Here is a 23,969-nt window from a genome sequence, read left to right as displayed (position 1 = left end):
CTAGTGAAACCTAGTTGTAGTTTTAGTTAATTAGCTTGTGCACACTAGTTGTTGTAGTTTTAGCTAATTAACTACTATGTGCTGGCTGTTTGTTTTAGCTAATTAGGTAGTGAGTGTACTCACTGTTGTTTAGCATAATTAGCTAGTACGTACTAGCTAAATTAGCATACATTGTCCAAAACGACTTTCCTGCTAACATCACTTTTTTCATAATATTTCAACATACAATTTTCATAAGACGATGACCTCCTTTTTTTTATTTTTCCCCGTAGCGTTACAACGTGACTTTAATCTTGTGATTTTATGACTTTTTTTCCTTTAGTCTCCTTTTCTTTCTTCCTTTGTTTGGCCCCAAAAAGCCGTCGTAAAATCTACATTAAAGAAAAGAAGAAGAAGAAGAAAACGGGGGGCGGGGCGACTGAAACAGATGCAATGACATCACTTTCCTCAACCCAAACACGGACGAAGAAGAAGAAGCGGAGTACGACGACGACAACGCGGAGGAGAAAGAAGGACATAACGGAGAAATGAACCCGTCTCGAACACTCTTTCGACAACATGGACGTCTAAGACCTCCTACAAAATGAGGTACGTGTGCTAGTTTATAGCTTCATGGGTTTTGTGAGCACGAAATAGCCCCCGTTGGACCTCTAGTAGCGGAAAGATGGGTTGTAAAGGAGCCGCCTTTACTCGGCTGTTCGTCCCCCAGCCAGCAGGCCAAGGGCGGAACGGTTCGTTTTGGGGACGAAAACCGGTTCCGTCCGGTACCGTGTTTGCTATTTGTTGTTTTTTTTACTACAACGTATATAAATATCGACATATTTCCTAAGTCATTAAGGAGGGGTCTTGAGCATCCATGGAAAAGTGCTGACTCATGATTTTTTTTAATCTATGGGTTAATTAAATGATAGTAAATGTGGTTTTTCAACTAGTTTTGAGGTTTATATGTTTAGTGTTAAGGGGTTGAAAGGAAATGAAAGAGAATTTGGCTATAGGTTTTTAATAAGGGCGTCCACAAGGTGGTGTTTTAATCGGTTGATTGCCCTCAGGTGGGGCTGGTTTTAGATGAAAGCTTATTGGTTGAACTGGTTGTGCCTTGGAGCCAAAACATGGCCTTTTTGAAATAATTTTGCCTTAAGGCGGAGTTTAAAATCACACAAAAATTAAAATTAGTATTTACTTGCATGTAAGACACTCCCATTTATAAGCTAAATGCATAAAAATGCCTTAAAATGGTTGAATTTTACATTTTTTTGCATATAAGCCGCCCCCTGATCCATAATTTTCACCTCCATATTTGTAGTTTTAATAGGGAGTACAAATGTGTTACTATAAGACGCCCCTGTGTATAAGCCACACCCTTAAAATTGTCTTAAATGGTTGAATTTGAAAATTTCTCGCGTATAAGCCGTCCTCTTATTCATAATTTTCACCTCCATATTCATCTAGTAGTTGCAAAAACTGTCAAATATCATCTTCTATTTTCCCCCCAAAAAATAACCGGGCCCGTTGACTCATTTCATTCGCAGCTGCAATATTTGAGGGATTACTTTAGCCCCAATTCTTTTTAAATTATTTTTTTTTTTACACAAAAATCATTAAAATAATAAAATTCCCCCAGAAAAAACAGTCTGTGATGTCATGAAGCTGCAATATTCGAGAGATTACTGTAGCCCCAATTTTTTTAATTTATTTTTTAAATTGTTCTTTTTACCCCCAAAAATGTCATTAAAATTAAAAATATCCCCTCCAAAAAAACTCCATGTAATGAAGCCGCAATATTCGAGAGATTACTTTAGCCCCAATTCTTTTTAAGTTTTAAAATTTTTTTTTCTACAAAAAAAATCATTAAAATGAAAAAAATCTCAGAAAAACAATCTGCCGGGTCATGAAACTGCAATATTCGAGGGATTACTGTGGCCACAATTTATTATTTTCTTAATAAAAATTAAAAAATTCCCCCAAAATGTTTTCATTAAAATAACCCCCAACAAAAACCCTGTCATTTAGTGAAGCCGCAATATTCGAGGGATTACTGTAGCCCCAATTATTATGTTTTAATTTTTTAATTTTTTTTAATGAAAAATAAATTCATATAAAAAAATTCCCCCAGAAAAAAAATCTGCAACGTATTCAAGCCGCAATATTTGCGGGATTACTGTAGCCCCAATCATATTTTTTTTTACATTTTTAAAATTATTTTTTTATGAAAAATAAATTTATATAAAAAAATTCCCCCAGAAAAAAAACTGCAACGTAGTCAAGACGCAATATTCGCGGGATTACTGTAGCCCCAATTATTATTATTTTATAATTAAATAAAAAAAACATGAAAAATAAAATCATTCATATATTGAAAAATATAATATGAAAAATAAATTCATTCAAAAAATCCCCCAGAAAAACAATCCGCCATGTCATGAAGTCGCAATATTCGAGGGACTACTGTGGGCCCAATGTATTATTATTTTATTATATTTTTTTAAACAAAAAAAAATCATTAAAATAAAAAAATTCCCTAAAAAAAAAACTATCCGCCCTGTAATAAAGCCGCAATATTCGAGGTATTACTCTAGCCGCAAAAATTAAGAAACCCGAGCTTATTTCATCATTATACTACATTACCGCCATTTTGACACATCCCTTCACCCAATCACGTCGCTGCCTTTCGACAGTGTTTTTTTTTTTAATCAAAATTTTGCTGAATAACGTCGCCAGTTGAGCTATTTGCGGCGGCGTCTGGCCCGCGTGGCGCCGCGTGACATCCCCACAAGGCGAAGAAGGGGTGACTTCATGCATGGGGCGGGTCGCCTCCGGCACCCTCTAATTGATGCCACATGCGCTTTTGCCGCAAACAATACGTTGAAATCCCAACCGTGTCTCATCGGAATGTTGATGATTTCATTTGTTTATTTGGGAAATTTAATACTCGCCATCTTTTGACACTTTGTCAGATTTTTGTCCCATTTTATATCTCATAGAAAGAGATGAAAATGTCTATTTAACTTGGAAATATGGATATTAAACCGGGAAAAAAATGAGACTGAATTGTTTTATACAGTCGTAACTTGAAAATTTGGTAAGTAGAAGTGTACTTTATATCAAAATTTCTAATTTGTTCCACATTTTTCACAAAACTACCAATTAAACTCTTTAAAATGGGTTAAAAAGTCCCAATTTTGTATGAAAAAAATGGCGTATACGCAAGAAATTGTCAAATTCAACCATTTTAAGGGTGTGGCTTATACACGGAGGTGGCTAATATGCAAGAAAATATGGTACTTCTTTTATTTATCAAAATTTGTCTACTTGAAAGAATTTTTAAAGGTTTTATGGTGGCAAAGATTAAAGATGGCGGAATCAATGAGGCTAATTTAATATAAAACATTGTTTTCAATTTAATGTATTGCTTTTTTTGTATCTTGGATTTTCATTTCGTAAGTAGAGGAAACACTGTAAAAAAATGCTCACAAAATAACATGAGCTAGTCCAATATTTTGTTTAAATTTATTTTTTAATTTTTCTTTGTATTTTTTGTATATTTTTACTCCATATTGTAAAAAAGGCTCACAAAATACCGTGGGCTAGTCCAGGAGTAGGGAACCTATGGCTTGAGAGCCATATGCGGCTCTTTTGATGGGTTTATATGGTTCGGGAGCCATATGTGGCTCTTTTGATGGGTGTAAATGGCTCTCCACTGTTCCCGACCCCTGGGCTAGTCCAACAATTAATATTTTTCTGTATTTTTTGTACATTTTTTACTCCGTATTAAAAACATGAATATGGAGGTGAAAATTGGGAATCGGGGCGGCTTATACCCGAGAAATTGTCAAATTTAACCATTTTAAGGCAAATTTAAGTGTACGGCTATTACACTGAGGTGGCTAATATGCGAGAAAATACATACACTATGTCCTATTTATTGGGCTGACGGGAATCGGGTAAAATCCAATGGCGCAGTTCCAATCCACTGCCGTCAAAAGTCATTTGGAGAAAGCCAATCCTCTTAGCCGGTATTTAAGGGGTTAATGTTTAGCGGAGGCGGGAGGAGGGAGGGAAGGAGGGAGGGAGGAAGAGCCGGCACAGCTCCGCAGATGTTGTAGCGGGGAGGGAGGGAGAGAGGGAAGGAGGATCGGCGGCAGGAAATCCTCCTCGTCCGTGGTCCCGGAACAATGGCTGAAAATGCCGTCTCCGTTTGATTAATAAAAAGCGCCGGTTGGACGGGTGAGTGGTGTCTCTTTGCCGTCGTTCCGCCGTTCTTTGTACGTCGCGACGCTAAGCCGGCTTTGTTTTGGTTCCGAGGTGTGAGGGAGGGAGCGAGGGGGGTGCTAAAGCAGGGGAGGTGCGCTAATCCACCGGTTATTGATACGGGGCCCGGCCCGGCTCGGCGAGCGAGCGAGCTCACCGCGGCGGCGGCGGTTCCCTTCCCCCGACGGTGTGCCGTCGCCGGAGGATTGTGGCCAATCGTGTGTGTCGGTTCCTGTGGTAATGCTAAATATGTTAATTATATGTAAATATATATGTATATATATTTTTAGAAAAAATAATGTAATATTATTTTAAAATAAAAATATTACTAATATTTCTACTGTTATATTATATATTAGTGTTATTTTATATTTATAAAAAATAGGCTAGGAATAATACATTTGTAAGAATAATATATTCAGAAAATGGAATATTTCAGATTTTTCATTTTTTTTTAATTAGAAAAATGGAATAAACTTTTTTAAATAAAAATACTAATATTGCTTCGGTTATATATATATCCTACTACTGTTTTTTCAAGTTTAGGGATGATAAATTCATAAGATTATTCTATTCATAAAACTGAATATTTCAGATTTTTTTGTGAGAATAAAATTGAATACACTTTTTTAGTTAAAAAAATCTATTACAATTTAGTTCTATTTTAAATTAATAAGGAGTCTAGAAATAATAAATATATTAAACTGAATACTTTAAATGTTTTAAAATGTCTAATTTTTAGACATTTATTAATACTAATATTTTAAATAAAAAATGTAGAAATTCCTAAAACTAAATATTTCTGGTTTTCCACTCTTTATATAAATTATAATCATTTTTAAAAATATTTTTTCCGCATACCAGTGGTTGAGTGGTCAGTCTCGCAGTATATAGGTCGAGGGTTCGATGCCCTGTGGATCCCAACCTATGTTCTTCCCCCAAGTTTACGTGGCTTTTCACCGAGTACTCAGTCTCCCTAAATTATACATGCTAGCTTATCTTGTTGTCTGTAATATTCATTATATTATTCCACTCATTCATTTTTCCCAAGGCTCGCAAGGGGTGCTGGAGCCTATCTCAGCCAACCACAACTGCTTGAAAGGGTGTCCTGCCAATCATAACCAAGATTACCCAATTTTAAAGTGTTTAACCAGCTAGCTAGCCTAGCATGAATGTTTTGGGGTTAGGGATCGAACCTACGAGCCCAGAAGCGTCAGGGCGACATGCTAACCGTTAGCTTGCCGATTGTTGTCTGTGCCCGTGGCAAATTTGGCTTTGAAGAAGAAGAAGAAAATGTAGGCCAAAGTCAAGCACGGTGTCGCCGCCATTGTCTGCTTGTTTCATCTTGGAGGGGGGGGGGGTGCATGGGGGGGGGTATATCAAAGAGGTTGACGACGTGGGGGAGGTTGCTTCCTCTTTGATCTCCGGCGCCACTGGGGGTGGTGGCAAACGCATTTTGGGCCAAACACGTTTTCTTTCTTCCATCATTCACCCGTTCATAAATATCGCCGAGATTTTATATCGTGCAAAAATTTATATTCTTTATAGTAGATTTTATGTGATGATTTTTTATTTTTTAAACATTTTTTTACAGCATTTTTTGTATTTGGAAAAAAATGGTTACATTTTTTACAGTGTGTTTGATATGTAAAAGTGTATGCAAGCTATACAGCATTTTTATAGCATGACAAATGTGTACATTTTTTACAGCGTGTTTATTTATATATCATGCAAAATTGTATTCACTTTTTACAGCAGATTTTGTGATGACTTTTTTTACAGCCGGATTATTTTTTACATTCTTTACAGCGTATTTAATATGCTAGTCTACATACAATGCAGCATTTTTAGAGCGTGAATAAATATGTACATTTTTTACAGTGTATTTAATATGCCTAAGTGTATACATGCTATACAGCATTTTTTTTATACCATGATTATTTTTGTTACGTTCTTTACAGCGTAAATAATATGCAAACGTATATAGATACTATACAGCATTTTTTATAGCAAGACATTTTTTTTGACATTTTACAGCATATTTAGTATGCATAAGTTTAAACACTATACAGCATTTTTAATATTTTTTGCATTATTTACAGCGCATTTAATATCATGCAAAAGTGTATTCATAATAGCCTGCATTTTTATATCATAAATAATATATATTTTTTTAATATCATGCTTAAGTACATACATTAATTACATTAAGTAATACAGCATTTTATTATATCATGATTTCTGTACATTCTTTACAGCGTATTTAACATAATGCAAGTGTATACATACACAGCATTTTTTGTTATGATTTTTTAAAACATTTTTTACAGCAATTTACTATGCATAAGTGTATACATACTGTACAGCTTTTTTTATATCATGATTTTTTCTTACATTCTTTACAGCGTATTTTATATGCCTTAGTAGTGTATATACATACTATGCAGCATCTTTTAGAGCATGAACAAATGTTTGTTTGTTCGTCTATGATCAGTTTTAATAGCCCTGCCCCAAAATGGCCGCCCTAGCTTTAATAACAACAAATTATTTTGTATTTTTTGTATATTTTCACAGTCGTTTGCTGCTAACGTTGGAAGAGCCAGGTGCATGATGGGAATGTGAATCTCCGCCAATCAAAAACGGAGCTGACAACACAGGTGTGTGTTTTAGCATCCTATTAGCCTAGCATACATGTTTTAGGCTCCGGCACCCCCGTCTTCTCAAATGTGATCCTCGTTTAAATCGCTAAAAACAAAAATGACCGTCTTAGCTTCCATTTTGTCGTCTTGCTGCAATTTGGGCACCAATGGGAAAGCCAAGGCGTAAGGGTCGTGTGCAAGGGTAGGTCAAGCACCCCCGCTTTCTGAATCGATCACGCCGACTCTCCGGTTACTGGCGGGTTTTTTTTTTACTCGGGCGCCGGTCGATGATCTTCCCGAAAAAACACTTTGCGCGCGGATCAGGTTACCACAAAAAGCTCATTTAAAATCAACAGGAAGTGACATAGGAATGCCCCAAAGTTAAACAAAACTGAGCCCTAATTAACAAGAAATGGGAAGGAAGTTACCCAAATAAAACCTACAGGAAGTAAAATGCTAAGATTTAATGAGAAGAAACGTGTAAATGGATTAAAATCAACAGAAATTGACACGGGAATGTTTCAAAATTAATAGGAAGTGACCCAGAATTAACAGGAAGTGATGTCAGAATGCCCCAAAATGGACAAGGCACCAAGATGGACAGGAAGTGACTCAAAATCAACAGGAAGTTTCCAGAAAATGGGGCATAATTAGTAAGAAGTGATCAAAATGAACAGGAAGTAGCCCAAAATCAACAGGAAGTCACAAGAAAATGAGCCAAAATCAGTAAAGAGGGATCAAAATGAACAGGAAGTGACCCGAAATAGACAGGAAGTAACCTGAAAATAGGCCAAAATTAATAAGTGATCAAATTGAACAGGAAGTGGCCCACAAATTAACAGGAAGTCACAAGAAAATGAGCCAAAATCAGTAGGGAGGGATCAAAATGAACAGGAAGTGACCCAAAATAGACAGGAAGTCACCTGAAAATGGGCCAAAATATTAGGAAATTACCACAATGAACAGGAAGTTACTTAAAATCAACATGAAGTAATCTTTAAATAGGCCAAAATTGGTAAAAAGTGATCAAAATGAACAGGAAGTGACCACAATGAACAGGAAGTGAATCAAAATCAACAGGAATTCACCTGAAAATAGGCCAAAATCAATAGGAAGTGACCCAAATGACTTCCTAGTCCAACTTATTTGGACATCCCTCTCAACCAAGAATTTAATATCAGGAAAAAAACCTAAATCTATGTTTATACATCTATTTTCATTGATTGATTGATTGAGCGGCTTATACTACTTTTTTCATTGATTGATTGACGGAATGATTTGGAGCGGCACTTGGCCAGCCGCGAGATTACGAGCCGGAAAAAAACAGATCACGTGGGTGGCTGAGTCCAGATTGACCCGGTTCCGAAAGCAAGCATTAGCCTAAGAAGGCAACTCCAGGACGCCTGGGAGACAAACGCCCGGCACCTCGGCGTCCATTCATTCGGATTTTGGATGAATGGCGTGCGTCTTGGTGCTGGCGAGCCACATGTGGCTCTTTTAAAGGGTTCGTATGCTAACCCGGGAGCTAATAAGAGCACCAAGAAGAGGTGTAGGACTATTTTAATGTTTTATTTTGTTTTATTTTTTAAATTAGATACCCTTCTATTTGATAGTCATTGGTTAGCATTCGCATAGCAATGTTGCTAACACAATTTTTCTATTTTTTGTTCCTTTTAAAACTGCTAAAAATGTATTTTCACTTTCATATTGTAAATTAGACTCGCTTCTCTTTGATACTCATTGATTAGCATTAGCATACCAATGTTGCTAACACAATTTGGTGAATTTTGTACCTTTTAAAACTGCTAAAAATTTACTCTTATTTTTGAAATTAGACTCCCTTCTTTGATACTCATTGATTAGCATTAGCGTAGCAATGTTTCTAAAGCAATTTAGCAATTTTTTTGACCTTTAAAACAATTAAAAATTGATTTTTACTTTTATTTTTTAAATTAGACTAGCTTCTTTGATACTCATTGTTTAGCATTAGCACACCAATGTAGCTAACACAATTTTGCAACTTTTTGCCCTTTAAAACCATTAAAAATGTATTTTTACTTTACTTTTTAAAATTAGACTCCCTTCTTGCGTACTCTTTGATACTCATTGATTATCATTAGCACACCAATGTTGCTAACACAATTTGTCCACTTTTTGTACCTTTTAAAATTGTTAATGTATTTCTACTTTTATTTTTTAACTTAGACTCGCTTATCCTTGAATACTCTTTGATACTCATTGATTAGCATTAGCGTAGCAATGTTAATAAAACAATTTAGCGACTTTTTGACCTTTAAAACTATTAAAAATGTATTTTTACTTTTATTTTTGAAATAAGACTCACTTTTCTTTGCATACTCTTTGATACTCATTGATTAGCATTAGCATACCAATGTTGCTAACACAATTTTGCACCTTTTGTTGTACCTTAATACTGTTAAAAATGTATGTTTACTTTTATTTTTTATGAGACTCCTTTCTCTTTGATACTCATTGATTAGCATTAGCATACCAATGTTGCTAACACGATTTGTCTACTTTTTGTACCTTTATAACTGCTAAAAATCTATTTTTACTTGTATTTCTTAAACTAGACTCCCTTCTACTTGCATACTCTTTGATACTCATTGATTAGCATTAGCATAGCATTGTCACTAAAACAATTTTGCGACTTTTTGTACCTCTAAAAATGTATTTTTACCTGTTTTTCTTAAACTAAACTCCTCTCCCTGTCTACAATTTGATTCTCATTGATTAGCATTAGCGCACCACTCTTGCTAACACAACTTTGCCACTTTTTGTTGTACCTTAATACTGTTAAAACATGGCTTCCAGATGAGAACCATGTCGGACGAGGCGGAGCAGAGAGCCCGCGACGAGGACTTTTGCTCGGACGAGGAAGCCGACGTGGAGTCCTACCTGGAGGACAACAGCGGGGACCTCGTCGATCGTTTAAAGGAACTCGAGGTCACTCAAAAATTTACATTTAAAGTACACTTCTACTTACTAATGCCTCTAGGTATCAAGATTTCAGGTTACAAATAACTTATTTAATATGCAAATGAGTGACTGGAGATACGAAAAATATCCAAGTGACAAAATCCCCCAAAAAGTCAATGCATTTCCTTATCTGTTATTTTATTTTGAAATTCCCCTTCTTAATCGATTAAAAATTCAAAATGCAACCTACCACATATTTTCACATACACACACATGGAACACGTAAAAGTCTAAAATGTAGATGCTTTTGGCCGTGGTAGAACTTGTTTTGTCGCCATCTGGTGGACAAACATGGGTATTGCATCTACAACGGCCACAGAAGATATTTCCGAAGCGCAGGGAACATTTTTATATGCTTTGTTCATTTTAAGAGTTTTTAAAAATCATTTATAGTAGTTTTATCTCATTTTTGTGAGTTTCCAGACATTTTTCATACAAAATTGGGACTTTTTAACCCATTTTAACGGGTTTAATTAATAGCAACAAATGAGAAAATTTACATATAAAGTACACTTCTACTTACAACATTTTCAATATACAAAAAAATATATAGAAACGACACTGGGTACAAAATAAAAATGTACAATGTACTACAAAGTGGACGGCTTTCGGCCTTTGCTATTACGTTTTTTTTCCGTCACCTGGCGGATAAACATGGGTATTACATCTATAACAGCCGAGGAGGAAGATATTTCAGGGGCGCAAGGCACATTTATATGCGTTTTTTCATTTTAAGACATTAATAAGTCATTTTTTATAATCTTTTCTCATTTTTGTGAGTTTGCTCACATTTTCATACAAAATTGGGACTTTTTAACCCATTTTAAAGGGTTTAATTGCTAGTTTTGTGAAAAATGTGCAACCAATGAGAAAATTTACATTTAAAGTACACTTCTACTTACCAAATTTTCAAGTTACAAACCAATTAATTTCGTAAGTAGAGGTACCACTATATCTCAAATATTTTTTACCGATTTTTAAGAACTAAATCAGTTTCCAATCTGAAAAAAATGCCTGAAAATAAGATATTAAGATAAAAAAGGCTGCTGTTTATTCTTCTAATCCGCCAGCTACACTCACAAACTAACAAATAGCCACCTAGTGGTTATAACCTGCCATGAAATTTGAATTTTAGTGCCTACAAAAACCGCACCTAATTTGAAGTACGCCACCTAGCTGTTAAAATACGGTAGTCACCTGAAAATAACACACATTTTGTCTTTCACAGGCGGAAAATTCGGCGCTGATTTTAGCCAATGAGAGTCAGCGAGAAGCCTATGAAAGATGCCTGGATGAGGTGACCACGCCCACCTGAGAAAAACCCCCCAAAAAACAAAACAAAACTAAAGAATGTTGTTTTTTTATGCTTCCAGGTGGCCAATCACGTGGTCCAAGCTCTTCTCAATCAGAAGGTACCCTTCCCATCCCCTTCAACAAATTCACGTGTACAAATGGATTTAAAGCCCTGAATATTCCATTTGTTTATAGATCTAAAACAATGTTTATTTTATAATTTTTTTTAAATATATTCTTTGATTTTACTAAATTACTTTTTGAACTAAAAACACAGAAAAAAATTTATTAAAAAAATAACAATTATGGATTAAAATCCCTTAATGTTCCGTTTTTTAATAGATCTAAAACAATGTTTATGTTAGCATTTTTTATATATTTTTAGTTTTTACAAAATGATTTTTGAACTAAAAACACAGAAAAAATTGATTAAAATGACAATTATGGATTAAAATAACTAGATTAAAATCCTTGAATATTTGGTTTTTTTTATAGATCTAAAAGAATGTTTATTTAAGCTTTTTTTAAATATATTTTTAGATTTTACAAAAGAATTTTTGAACCAAAAAACACAGAAAAAAAATATTTAAAAATGACTGAGAATAATCAGTTTTTTTATAGATCTAAAACAATGTTTATGTTAGCATTTTTTTATATTTTTAAATTTAAAAAAAATGATTTTTGAACTAAAAACATTAAAAAAATGAATAAAAAAATACAATTATGGATTAAAAGAAGTATATATTAGTGAATATTCTGTTTTTTATAGATCTAAAACTTTATTTTAGCATTTTTTAAAATATATTTTTAGATTTAAAAAAAATGATTTTTGAACTAAAAACATCCAAAATTTCGATTAAAACATTACAATTATGGATAAAAGAACTAAATTAAAATCCCTGAATATTCAGTTTTTTTATAGATCAAAAACATTGTTTATTTTAGATTTTTTAAAATATATTTTTAGATTTCACGATATGATTTTTGAACTAAAAACACAGAAAAAAATGATTAATAAATTAAATTATTGATTTAAAAGGGGGTTCATCAGGAAATGTAATCTACATCTATACTTTTCATTTTAATTTGATTCTAAAACAGAAAGTCCAACACTCATGATTGACTTTCCCGGGCCACACAAAATGAAGCATCGGGCCACATTTGGCCCCCCAGCCGCCACTTTGACACCAATGCTCTAATTCAATTTTTTTTTGTCTGTACGTGACAGGATTTACGAGAAGAATGCATCAAGTTGAAAATGTTGGTTTTCGACTTGGAGAAACAAAACCGAGCACTTTGTGAGCTTTTTCAACAGAAGCTGCCACATCACCCTACCGCCCACTACCAGGTGACTCCGCCCACACCCACATTTTTCAGGGGGGGGGGGGGGGGGGGGGGGCAACTAAATATCCGACCTTTCTTGCTAAATGATTGCTAATGTGTTTTGAGTTTTTTTTCACTATATATTCGTACCTCTACTGACAAAATTATTTTTTGTTTTTTGTAACTTGAAACATTTGTAAGTAGAGGTGTACTTTATATGTAAATTTTACAATTGGTTCCACGGTCCTCACTAAAATACCAATTAAACCCTTTAAAATGGGTTAAAAAGCCCCAATTTTGTATGAAAAATGTGAGCAAACACACAAAAATGAGAGAAAATTATAAAGAAATTATTTAGCCTATTAGTCTATTTCATATAAACATTATAGTTATATATTATAGTTTTTTATTATATTATATTATTTGTATGTTTTTTTTAAAATTATTACTATATTATTTTTGTTTTTTTTAATCATCATTATTATTATATTATTTTTTTTTAATTATTATTATGTTTTAAATTATATTAGATTATATTATATTAGATTAGAGTACAGTAGAGTAGAGTATATTTTATTTTATTATATTATATTTTATTATATTTTATTATAGTATATTATAGTATACTATAGTATATTATAGTATATTGTATATTATAGTATATTATAGTATATTTTATTATATTTTATTATATTATATTATAGAAATAGACTAATAGTCTATTTATTATTATAGACTTATTAATGTCTTAAAATAACTAAAATATATGAAAATATACCCTTTGCCATTAAAATATTTCTCTCTGTGGCTGTTATAAATGTAATACCCACGTTTTTCCGCCAGAGGGCATTAATACTCGTTTCTACTAGGACCAAAAGCCATCCATTTTGTAGTACATTTTCGATTTTTGTGTGCCGTGTGTGTTGAATTTGTAGTTTTTAATCGCTTAATAAGGGTATTTCAAAATAAAATAATGGTTAGGGAAACACATTTTTACTTTTTTGGGGGGATTTTGTCACTTTTCATATCTCAAGTCTCCCATTTGGATATTAAATATGTTATTTGTAACCTGAAACTTTTGTACCCTGGAGGGATTTGTAAGTAGAGGTATGACTATAAACATAGCATGTCAGCAAGTAATGTACCCAAACATGTGATGACATTTTCTATCCTTTCAGGTCCAAGCGGGCCCCCTGCTGGACTACAACGCGGCACCGCACAACGACTCGGCCAAGCACTTGGAGGCCGCACAGAGCGAAGCACAAGCCAAGGTCATTATTATTAGTAGTATTATTATAATACTATGATTATTATTAATAACTAAAATTATAATCATTTAGGTTCGATTCCCTCAAACACACACAGGGCACATGTTGAAGCAAGGGTGTCAGACTCAATTTTCTTATATATCTAAAACAATGTTTATATATTTTTTTATTTAAAAAAATGATTTTTGAACTAAAACTACAGAAAAAAATGATTAAAAATGACAATTATGGATTAAAAGAACTGGATTAAAATCCCTGAATATTCATTTTTTATAGATCTAAAACAATGTTTATTTTAGCTTTTTTTTAAATATATTTTTTAGATTTTACAAAATTATTTTTGAACTAAAAACACCGAAAAATTGATTAAAAAATGACAATTATTTTTTGAAAGGGGGCAAATCAGAAAATTGGATATGCATCATAATTACATTTTTTAAATTAAATTGATTAAAACCTCTGAATATTAATTTTTTATATATCTAAAACAATATTTATATATTATTTGATTTAAAAAAATAATTTTTGAACTAAAAATACAGAAAAAATGATTAAAAAGTGACATTATGAATTAAAAGAAGTAGATTAAAAGCCCTGTATATTATTTTTTTATAGATTTAAAACAATGTTTATTTTGGTTTTTTTTAAATATATTTTTTAGATTTTACAAAATTATTTTTGAACTAAAAAAAACGAAAAATCGATTAAAAAAAATGACAATTATTGCCTTAAAATCAGAATATTTAATATACATCAATACTCTTAATTTGAACCTAAAACAAAAACTCACCACTCATGATTTACTTTTTCGGGCTGCACAAAATGATGCGGCGGGCCAGATTTGGTCCCCCAACCGCCACTTGCACACCAGTCTCGTAAATAGAGCTACATCTCTACCATCATACCTTGAGATATGAGCAAAACTCCAAGCAAATTTTTGCCTTGAGACACAAGTCACATTTATTACATGAGGAAAAATCATCACACAGCCCTGTAACAGTATTCCTAAAATCCTCCATTTTTTTTGTCTCCCCCACAGGGAACCGCCTACCGCCCCCAACACCCCTCCCCCTCCCCCCTTGGCCTCGGACCTCCCCCCGGCCCGCCCACCTCCATGGACGCCCTGTCCCCCTTCTTCAAAAAGAAGGCCCACATCTTAGAAGTCCTCCGCAAGATGGAGGAAACGGACCCCCTAAAATTCCACCCAAGCACTTCCTCCCTGTCCACCCTGTCCTCCTTGTCCTTCCACAACTACACGGACGCCGTCCTCTCCCGTCCCGGACCCCCGCCGGGCCGCTGCCCCCGCCCGGACGCCGTCAACGGGGGCGGAGCCAAGCCGTGCGAAGGCGGCGGCGGCAACAACAACACCTGCTGTCTCCACTGCAAAACAACTCCGTCACCCCCCAAGATGGATACCGTCCAAGAACTGGTGGGCTTCCTCCCGGCCCCGCCCTCCGACCCCGCCCCCTCCGAACCCGTAGTGGCCAGAGCCGACGCCCCGGTCAGCCCGAGCCCCTCCTCCTGCCTCAGCGAAGTCAAAGCGGCCGCCATGGGTTCGCCATCCAAACTCCTCAAGTTATTAAAGATTCCCGCCACCGCGGACAAGGCTCCGCCCCCCGACCCGGCGGTCCGCCTCAGCCCGCAACTGACCCGCAACTCCCGAATCCCCTGCCGCACCAATACCTACGAAGTCTACCACTCCCCCGTCCCGCCCCGTCGCGCCACCACCGCCGAACGCTGCCGTCAAGCTCCGCCGGCTCCGCCCACTCGCTCCGAGTCTTACCCCTCCCCCCCGAGACACGACGACGCCCACCGAGCCGACTTCTACGCCTCCAAGGCGGAACCGGCACCCCCCGGGGCGACGGAAACCCTCCCACTCTACGAGAATGTACGAGACTCCGCCTCCGACGGGCGGCGAGCCGGAGACGGCGAACCCGCCACTAGCCACGCCCCCACTCCGACAAAAACCGAGAGGAAACTGGTGAAATCCCTCCCACTGGCGACTACCCAACCAAATCCATCTTCATCCTCCTCCTCTTCCTCCGAAGACGATTCTTACAGTCCGACATGGGTGGACCGCCCTCAAACCCCAGAAGGGGCGGATCCGGATCCACCAGGCCGCCGCCCACCACCGCCTCCTCCCGCCAGAAGAACCGACTCCTCCTCCATCCCCAAAATGGCGTCCAAGTCCCCAGCCGACTCCGGTCACCACGCCTTCAAAGATAGATTAGCGGCGTTGGGAAAGCTCCGCGAACCAGACAGCATCGAACCCAAACTCTCCAAGGGCGGAGCCAACAAGCACCCCGTCACCGCCGTCCCTCCCACTCCGTCCAAGCGAGAACCCAAAGCCCACCTCGGACCGCCCTCCCCCAACGCCGACGCCCCTCAGGTTCTCCGCAACCACATCCGAAGCCCCCACGAGGTCAAAAGCGGCATTAGCCACGCCCCCAATAAAATCCCAACCAAGTCGCCGTCCAAACCCGCCCCCAACAGGGTCGGAAAACCCGCCGAGACGCCACGTTACGCCTCCAAGTCGGCCGAGAGGAGCAAAACGGGAAACGGCGTGGGCAGGAAAAACCCGATTTTCGGCGATAGCCTCCCGCCTCCTCCTCCTAGGCCGCCGCCCCTAAGCGAAAAGGGGGCGGCGGCCAGTCCGGAGGACACCCCGACCGATCCCCAGTCGGCCATCGAGCAGAAGGTCATGAAAGGCATCGAAGAGAACATGTTAAAACTCCAAAGCGGCGTAGGGGCGTCGCCCATTATCGCCGCGATCGCCGCCCCCTCCGAGGCCAAACACAAAGCGTCCAATGGGATCGCCGGCTGGTTCGGACGCAAGAAGAGCAAGCTCCCCGCCCTCAGCCGCAAAGCCAAGGACGAACGACGCGATTGGAGGATCCACGTGGGGAAGGAGACGCCGCTCAAGATGGCCGCCGGCGAGGGAGTGGAGGGCTTGACTATCTCCACCTTGATGGAGAAGGCCGAAGGTTTGCGGAGGGCGCTGGAGGAGGAGCGGGCCTACGTGGAGAGGTCCGGACGGGGACACTCGTGCCGGGTGGTGGTGGACAGGGCTCAGGGACAGTTGGCCGTCATGTATCGCGGTGGAGGCGGTGGAGGCGGTGGAGGAGGAGGGCGCTCCGACAACTTTATGCAGCAGCTGCTTAACAGGTGTGTCCACTTGGTTTCTGTCGTTAGCTAGCATGTTGCTAAATGTGGAAATATATGTATCAAAAATTAGCTAAATAGGTGGTCCAGTGGAGTAGTGGGTAGGGAGTCCGGGTCGCAGTTATGGGGTCAAGGGTTCGATTCCCAACTCGGTCTAAAATTTGTATTTTTTTGCTGGGCCTGCGTGGATTTTCTCCTGGTACTCTGGATGAGTGGTTGATGAGGCAGACTCACAGTTATAGGGTCATGGGTTCGATTCCCAGCTAGGTGCAAAGTTTGTATTTTCTCTCTGGGTATGCATGGGTTATTTTCTGGTACTTCGAGTGAGTGGCCAGCGAGTCCGGCCGGCTCAGTTATAGAAAAAAAATGCAAAATGGGTGGTCCGGTGTGTCCGTGGTTAAGGAGTCCGGCTCACAGTTATAGGGTCGAGGGTTCGATTCCCAACTCGGTCCAAAGTTTGTATTTTTTCCTTGGGCTTGTGTGGATTTTCTCCTGGTACTCCGGGTGAGTGGTTAATGAGGCAGACTCACAGTTATGGGGTCATAGGTTCGATTCCCAGCTAGGTGCAAAGTTTGTATTTTCTCTCTGGGTATGTGTGGGTTTTCTCCTGGTACTCCAGGTGAGTGGCTAGCGAGTCTGGCTCACACTTTTAGAAAAGAAAAAAATTGCAAAATGGGTGGTCCAGTGGAGTAGTGGTTGGCGGGTCCAAGGGTTCGATTCCCATCTAGGTCCCACGTTTGTATTTTTTCCCTGGGCTTGTGTGGGTTTTCTCCAGGTACTCCGAGTGAGTGGCTAGCGAGTCCAGCTCACAGTTATGGAAAAGAAAAAAAATGCAGAATAGGTGGTTTGGTGGAGTAGTGGTTAGCGAGTCTGGTTCACAGTTATAAAGTTGTGGATTCGATTCCTGGGTGGGTTTTCACAGTGTAGAATTTGTATTTTCTCCCTGGGCCTGCATGGGCCCCTTATTATACATAATAGATGCAAGTATAACTTTTTCACCAGCAGAGGGCGGCATTTCATCAGGATATGGGTATCACGCAAACTTTGTGTTTTTGTTCCAAAATTTAGCACGTTTTATTCAAATAAATACGGTAATCATTAATTTGCTGTTTTTTATTAATTTCTCTAAAGATTAACTATTAAAAAACATAATTATCTGAAAAGCATGAGCTAATATTCTGCTTTATTTTCAACTACATTGCTATTAAACGCTACTATGGTGCTAACATGCTAACTGACCTGTTTCAGGGTGGACGGCAAGGAAGTAGCTAGCGCCCCCCCTAGGCGGCTCTCCTTCGACTGCAAGAGGGCGCAGTCGCTCCAGTCAGGCCACGCCTCCTCCGCTGCCGGTGGTGGGGACGACGAATCGCAAAAGGTCAGTGCCAGCACCGCCGTTTTTCTGGGCGTGGCCTAAAACCAAGCCAACGCCCACTTTTTTTGTGCAGGCCTCCCGTCGAGGGGACGACGTCACTTCGGACGACAAGCGTTTGGTTCGTTCGGCGCATTTTGCGGGTGAGTTGACGCCATTTTTTTACTTTGCACCTACCGTATTTTCTGGACTATAAGTCTGAATTTTTTTGCATACTTTCATTCTTGTGTTGTTTTATTTACTTTTATTTTTCACTAGTTATCTGGAATAGAATGCTATGCTAACAGGTGCTTATTTAGCATGTTTATTACCATATTTTACTGTATTTTTTCGCATTTTAGCCACATCCGTGTATAAGCCCCTCCCTTAAAATGGTTGAATTTGACAATTTCTTTCGTATAAGCCTTAACCTTAAAATTGCCTTAAAATTGTCAAATTTGACAATTTCTCACGGATAAGCCTTACCGTTAAATATGCCTTAAATTGGTCGAATTTGACAATTTTTTGCATATAAGCCGATCCCTAAAATGACCTTAAAATGGTTGAATTTTACAATTTCTCACGTATAAGCCTCACCTTTAAATATGCCTTAAACTTGTTGACTTTGACATTTTTTGCGTATAAGCCACACCCCTAAAATGGCCCTAAAATGGTTGAATTTGACAATTTCTTGCGTATAAGCCTCACCTTTAAATATGCCTTACATTGGTTGAATTTAACTATTTCTCACATATAAGCCTTACCCTTCAAATTGCGTTAAAATGGTTGAATTTTACAATTTCTCATTTATAAGCCTCACCTTTAAATATGCCTTAAATTTGTCGAATTTGACATTTTCTTGCGTATAAGCCGCACCCCTAAAATCGCCTTAAAATGGTTGAATTTAACAATTTCTCCCATATAAGCCTTAATCTTAAAATTGCCTTAAAATGGTTGAATTTGACAATTTCTCTCGTATAAGCCGCCCATTGATTGACAATCTTCACCTCCATATTTGTAGTTTTTAACAGGGATTGCAAATATCTTACTTTGAAGGGATTATAAATTAAAAAAAGAAGTCATGTGAGCTGTACACTGTCTAGTTTGTCATCCCAAGGTTAGATAGCGGCACCCTTGAGCAAACAAGGTCAGGCACAAGTTTTTTTTTTTCACGTTTTATGCAAAATACCCTTTTATTTTCTTGAATTTCATTCATAGACGTAAAAATAAATGTTATTTAGCATTTTATGTTCATCTTTTCTTTATTTTGAAATAACGTCATGTTTCATTTATGCGCATATAAGCCGTACTCTCGATTCAGTCAATTTTTTTGGTGAAAAAAAAACACCAAAAATTGATGTTCCAGTATTTTCATGGTGTATTTTTTGCTTGATGCGGCTTATACTCGAGTACGACTTGTTTAATGCTAAAACGCTAATTTGTAAGCGTCTTTTTGGCAGATTCCGGTGCGTCCACGTACACGCTGGACAGCGGCATCGGCACCTTCCCGCTACCGGACGGCGCCCCGTCCAAGGCCAAGGCGGACCTTCGCCGCCCGCCGGGATCGTCGGGGAGGCGGGCCCGTACTTTGGACCGAGAGCCCGCCTCCCAGGAGGATGCAGACTGGAACCGGCGACCTCTAGTGGCCAACGCGCCCCCGACGGAGGGAAGGCGCTCGGCCGTCGACGTGCGAGAAGGTAAGCGACCACGCCGCCATTTTTCACTCGTCCCAAGAGCAATTTTTTGGTAGAAATACATGTAAAGTATGGCATTTTTTATTATAAAAAACAAGATCATTTGTAGTTAGGCTTTTTTTATTATTAAAAAAACGACCATGTATTGTAAGGCATTTTTTTGTAATAAAAATTGAACATGTATAGTAAGGCTTTTTTTTTCTTGAAGCACAGTACAAGAAAAAAAGCCCTACTATACTATGTCGTTTTTAAAGGAAAAAGCCTAACTATACTGTGACGTTTTTTGAAGGAAAAAGCCTAACTATACTGTTTTTTAATGAAAAAAAGCCTTACTATACTATGACGTTTTTTGAAGGAAAAAGCCTTACCATACTATGTTGTTTTTGAAAAAAAAAGCCTTACTATACTGTCGTTTTTGAAAGAAAAAAAGCCTTACTATACTAAGACGTTTTTTGAGGGAAAAAGCCTAACTATACTGTTTTTTAATGAAAAAAAGCCTTACTATACTATGACGTTTTTTGAAGGAAAAAGCCTTACTATATTATGTCGGTTTTGAAAGAAAAAAGCCTTACTATACTGTTTTTTAATGAAAAAAGCCTTACTATACTATGTCGTTTTTGAAGGAAAAAACATTACTATACTATGTCGTTTTTGAAAGACAAAAAGCCTTACTACACTGTCGTTTTTTAAAGGAAAAAGCCTTACTATACTATGACGTTTTTTGAAGGAAAAAGCCTAAATACTGTGTTGTTTTTTAATGAGAAAAAGCCTTACTATACTATGACGTTTTTTGAAGGAAAAAGCCTAACTATACTGTGTTTTTTAATGAAAAAAGCCTTACTATACTATGTTGTTTTTTTAAGAATCAAAGCTTCACTATATACAATGTTGTTTTCAAGCAAAAAAAGACCTACTATACTAATAGTTGTAACAGACAAAACAATCAATACTACTGCTAACTTTTGGGATACTTTGGTTCAGTGGATAAGTCATCAGTCTCCCACCTCTATGGTCCTGGGTTCAAATCCTGCTTTCCTAACTTTTCCCACTTGAAGGTACCATAAAGTATTAAGTATGATCTGGGAGTGAAAAGAGACAAAACAACAAGTACTACTAATTACTCTCACGTGGTGATAGCTCAGTGGATAAGTCATCAGACTTTCACTCTGTGGACCTGGGTTCGAATCCCGGTTGGGATACATCATTTTCACTTAGTCATTTCTGTGGACTTCTTGACACTGAAATGATTACAAAGAAAGGTTTCGTCCACTTGGTGGCGCAGAGGTTAGATCACTGGACTCCCGTCTGGGAGACCTGGGTTCGATTCCCGCTGTCGCCCTTTGTCTGGAAAATGGAACAAGAAGGGGAAAAAAGAGAAAAACTTTTTAATTCATATTAAACATTTAGTCATATTTTTCAGTAAAAGGTTTTATTGACTAAATGCTTCATCCACTACTCAATACTTATACACATAAATACTTAGACAGTTGTAGTTGTTATTTTAACTGAATATGTAATATTCAGAAAATCTTTGCCTGCACTGGGATTTGAACCCAGGACCACAAAGGTGGGAGACTGATGACTTATCCACTGGGCCAAAGTATCCCAAAAGTTAGCAGTAGTATTGATTGTTTTGTCAGTTACAACTATTAGTATAGTAGGGCTTTTTTTGCTTGAAAAGGACATAGTATAGTAAGTTTTTTTCCCCGCAAAATAACTATGTCGTATAGTAAAACTTTTTTTCTTAAAAAAACGACATAGTATAAGGCATTTTTTGTAATAAAAAAAACAACATAGTATAATAAGGCCTTTTTGTTTTAAAAAATGACAGTATATTCTTTTCTCTTAAAAATTACAACGTAGTATAGTAAAACTTTTTTTCTCTGGAAAACGACATAGTATAGTAAGACTTTTTTTCGCAAAATATAACATAGTAAGGCTATTTTTTCTTTAAAAAACGACATAGTATAGTAATGTTTTTTGTGGAAAAAAACGACATAGTATTGTAAGGCTTTTTGATTAAAAAAATGACATAGTATTGTTAGGCTTTTTTCTTTAAAAAACAACATAGTATAGTAAGGCTTTTTACTTCAAAAAACAACATAGTATAGTAAAGCTTTTTCTTAAAAAAAACGACATAGTATAGTAAGGCTTTTTACTTAAAAAAAACGACATAGTATATATAGTAAGGCTTTTTACTTCAAAAAACGACAAGTTTGGTAAGGCTTTTTAAACTTTAAACAATGTCCTTGTCCCTGTCCCACCCCAGCAGATCCGGTGTACAGCAGCCACTCCAAGACGTGGACTTTCCCAAACCTGAAGACTCCGTCCGAGGTCTACCTGGCCGTGGAAGAGGAGGAGGGGGAGGAGGTGCTCTCCTTGGCCACGCCCTACCGAACCGTACGTCACCTTTCAATACAAAAACTTGCACACACACACATTCCCACGCGCTATCAATCATGCCAGGGATGTCCCATAGTCAAAGAGAAGAAGCCTGTAGATGCCCAAAATGAACAGGAAATGACTTAAAATCAAGAAGTTGTGAGTCACAAATGACCAAGGATGAACAGGAAGTGATGGAGAAATGTCCCATAGTCAAAGAGAAGAAGCCTGTAGTTACCCAACATGAACAGGAAATTACCTAAAATCCAGAAGCTGTGAGTCAGAAGTGACCCAGGATTAACAGGAAGTGACCCAAAATCAACAGGAAGTGATGCAGAAATGTCCCATAGTCAAAGAGAAGCCTGTAGATGCCCAAAATGAACAGGAAATGACCTCAAATCAAGAAGTTGGGGGTCAGAAGTGACCCAGAATGAACAGGAAGTGACGCAAAATCAACAGGAAGTGATGCAGAAATGTCCCATAGTCAAAGAGAAGCCTGTAGATGCCCAAAATGAACAGGAAATGGCATCAAATCAAGAAGTTGTGAGTCAGAAGTGACCCAAGATGAACAGGAAGTGACCCAAGATCAGCAGGAAGTGATGCAAAAATGTCCCAGAGTCAAAAAGAAGCCTGGAGTTGCCCAACATGAACAGGAAATTACCCTAAATAAAAAAGGAATTTTGCTGGAAGTTACCGAAAATGAACAGGAAGTTACCAAAAATTAACAGGAAGTGATGCAGTAATGTCCCAAAAGCAAAGAGACGACCATAGTTACCCAAAAATGAACAGGAAATGACCTAAAATCAAAAAGTGGTGAGCCGGAAGTTACCCAGAATGAACAGGAAGTTACCCAAAATTAACAGGAAGTGACGCAGAAATGTCCCAAAAGCAAAGAGACGACCATAGTTACCCAAAAATGAACAGGAAATGACCTAAAATCAAAAAGTAGTGAGCCGGAAGTTAACCAGAATGAACAGGAAGTTACCCAAAATCAATAGGAAGTGATGCAGAAATGTCCCAAAATCAGAGACGGCCATAGTTACCCAAAAATGAACAGGAAATGACCTAAAATCAAGGAGTTGTGTGTCAGAAGTTACCCAAAACCAACAGGAAGTGACCATAACTAATAGACTTAAAATCAAAATTTTCAACTTACATTGACGTTTTCATCCCGCAGAGCGTGAAAGGCGGCGGGGGCGGAGCCTCGTCAAGCCGTGCTGCGGATCCCCCAAGTTCGCCGGCGCCGGCCCCCTCGGGGATCGGTCGCAGGGTGGCCAAAGGTCCCCCCGAACTGGAGCTTCTCAGGGAACGCCCGGAAGAAGCGCTGTCGCCGGGTCGCCCGGCGGTCCCGGAGACGCCCGAGTCCCTCAGCGATTCCCTCTACGACAGCCTATCATCTTGCGGCAGCCAGGGATGACTGCGCCCCCCTCACCCGTAAAAAAACCTACGCGAGAAAACGAAGTTTGTCCCGGCGTGGAAACTAGCAAAAGAATGTCAATGGTGGTTTTCCTAAAAGCAACTGCTGGCATTTCTCAATGTACAAAAAGGTTTGTTTTTGTCGCCCCCCTGCGTTGAAAGATAATATATACCAGCAATAAGAACCAAGAGAAAT

General features: G+C 38.1%; 1 protein-coding gene across 3 annotated transcripts; it reads left to right on the top strand.

The window, feature by feature from the left end:
- Positions 1-430: 430 nt before the first annotated feature.
- On the top strand, positions 431-23,922 carry nckap5l (NCK-associated protein 5-like). Of its 3 annotated transcripts, none has more exons than XM_077720617.1 (13): positions 431-588; positions 6,823-6,905; positions 9,723-9,854; positions 11,116-11,184; positions 11,261-11,299; positions 12,409-12,528; positions 13,682-13,774; positions 14,811-16,936; positions 18,182-18,308; positions 18,379-18,445; positions 19,742-19,978; positions 22,248-22,375; positions 23,535-23,922. In XM_077720617.1, exons 3-13 carry the CDS (start codon positions 9,723-9,725, stop codon positions 23,772-23,774), a joined length of 3,378 nt encoding a protein of 1,125 aa, XP_077576743.1. In that variant the 5' UTR covers positions 431-588; positions 6,823-6,905; the 3' UTR covers positions 23,775-23,922. The 3 variants fall into 3 exon arrangements, with proteins under 3 accessions (XP_077576743.1, XP_077576723.1, XP_077576733.1); XM_077720597.1 differs by having other exon boundaries at positions 22,245-22,375; XM_077720607.1 differs by lacking the exon at positions 431-588 and adding an exon at positions 4,073-4,224 and having other exon boundaries at positions 22,245-22,375.
- The last annotated feature ends 47 nt before the right edge of the window (positions 23,923-23,969 follow it).

Source organism: Stigmatopora nigra, chromosome 1, assembly GCF_051989575.1.
Source record: "Stigmatopora nigra isolate UIUO_SnigA chromosome 1, RoL_Snig_1.1, whole genome shotgun sequence".
In the NCBI taxonomy this organism is placed as follows: Eukaryota; Metazoa; Chordata; class Actinopteri; order Syngnathiformes; family Syngnathidae; genus Stigmatopora; species Stigmatopora nigra.
Note: the sequence above shows the minus strand (reverse complement) of the source record. Positions and strands in the feature narration are given on the sequence as shown.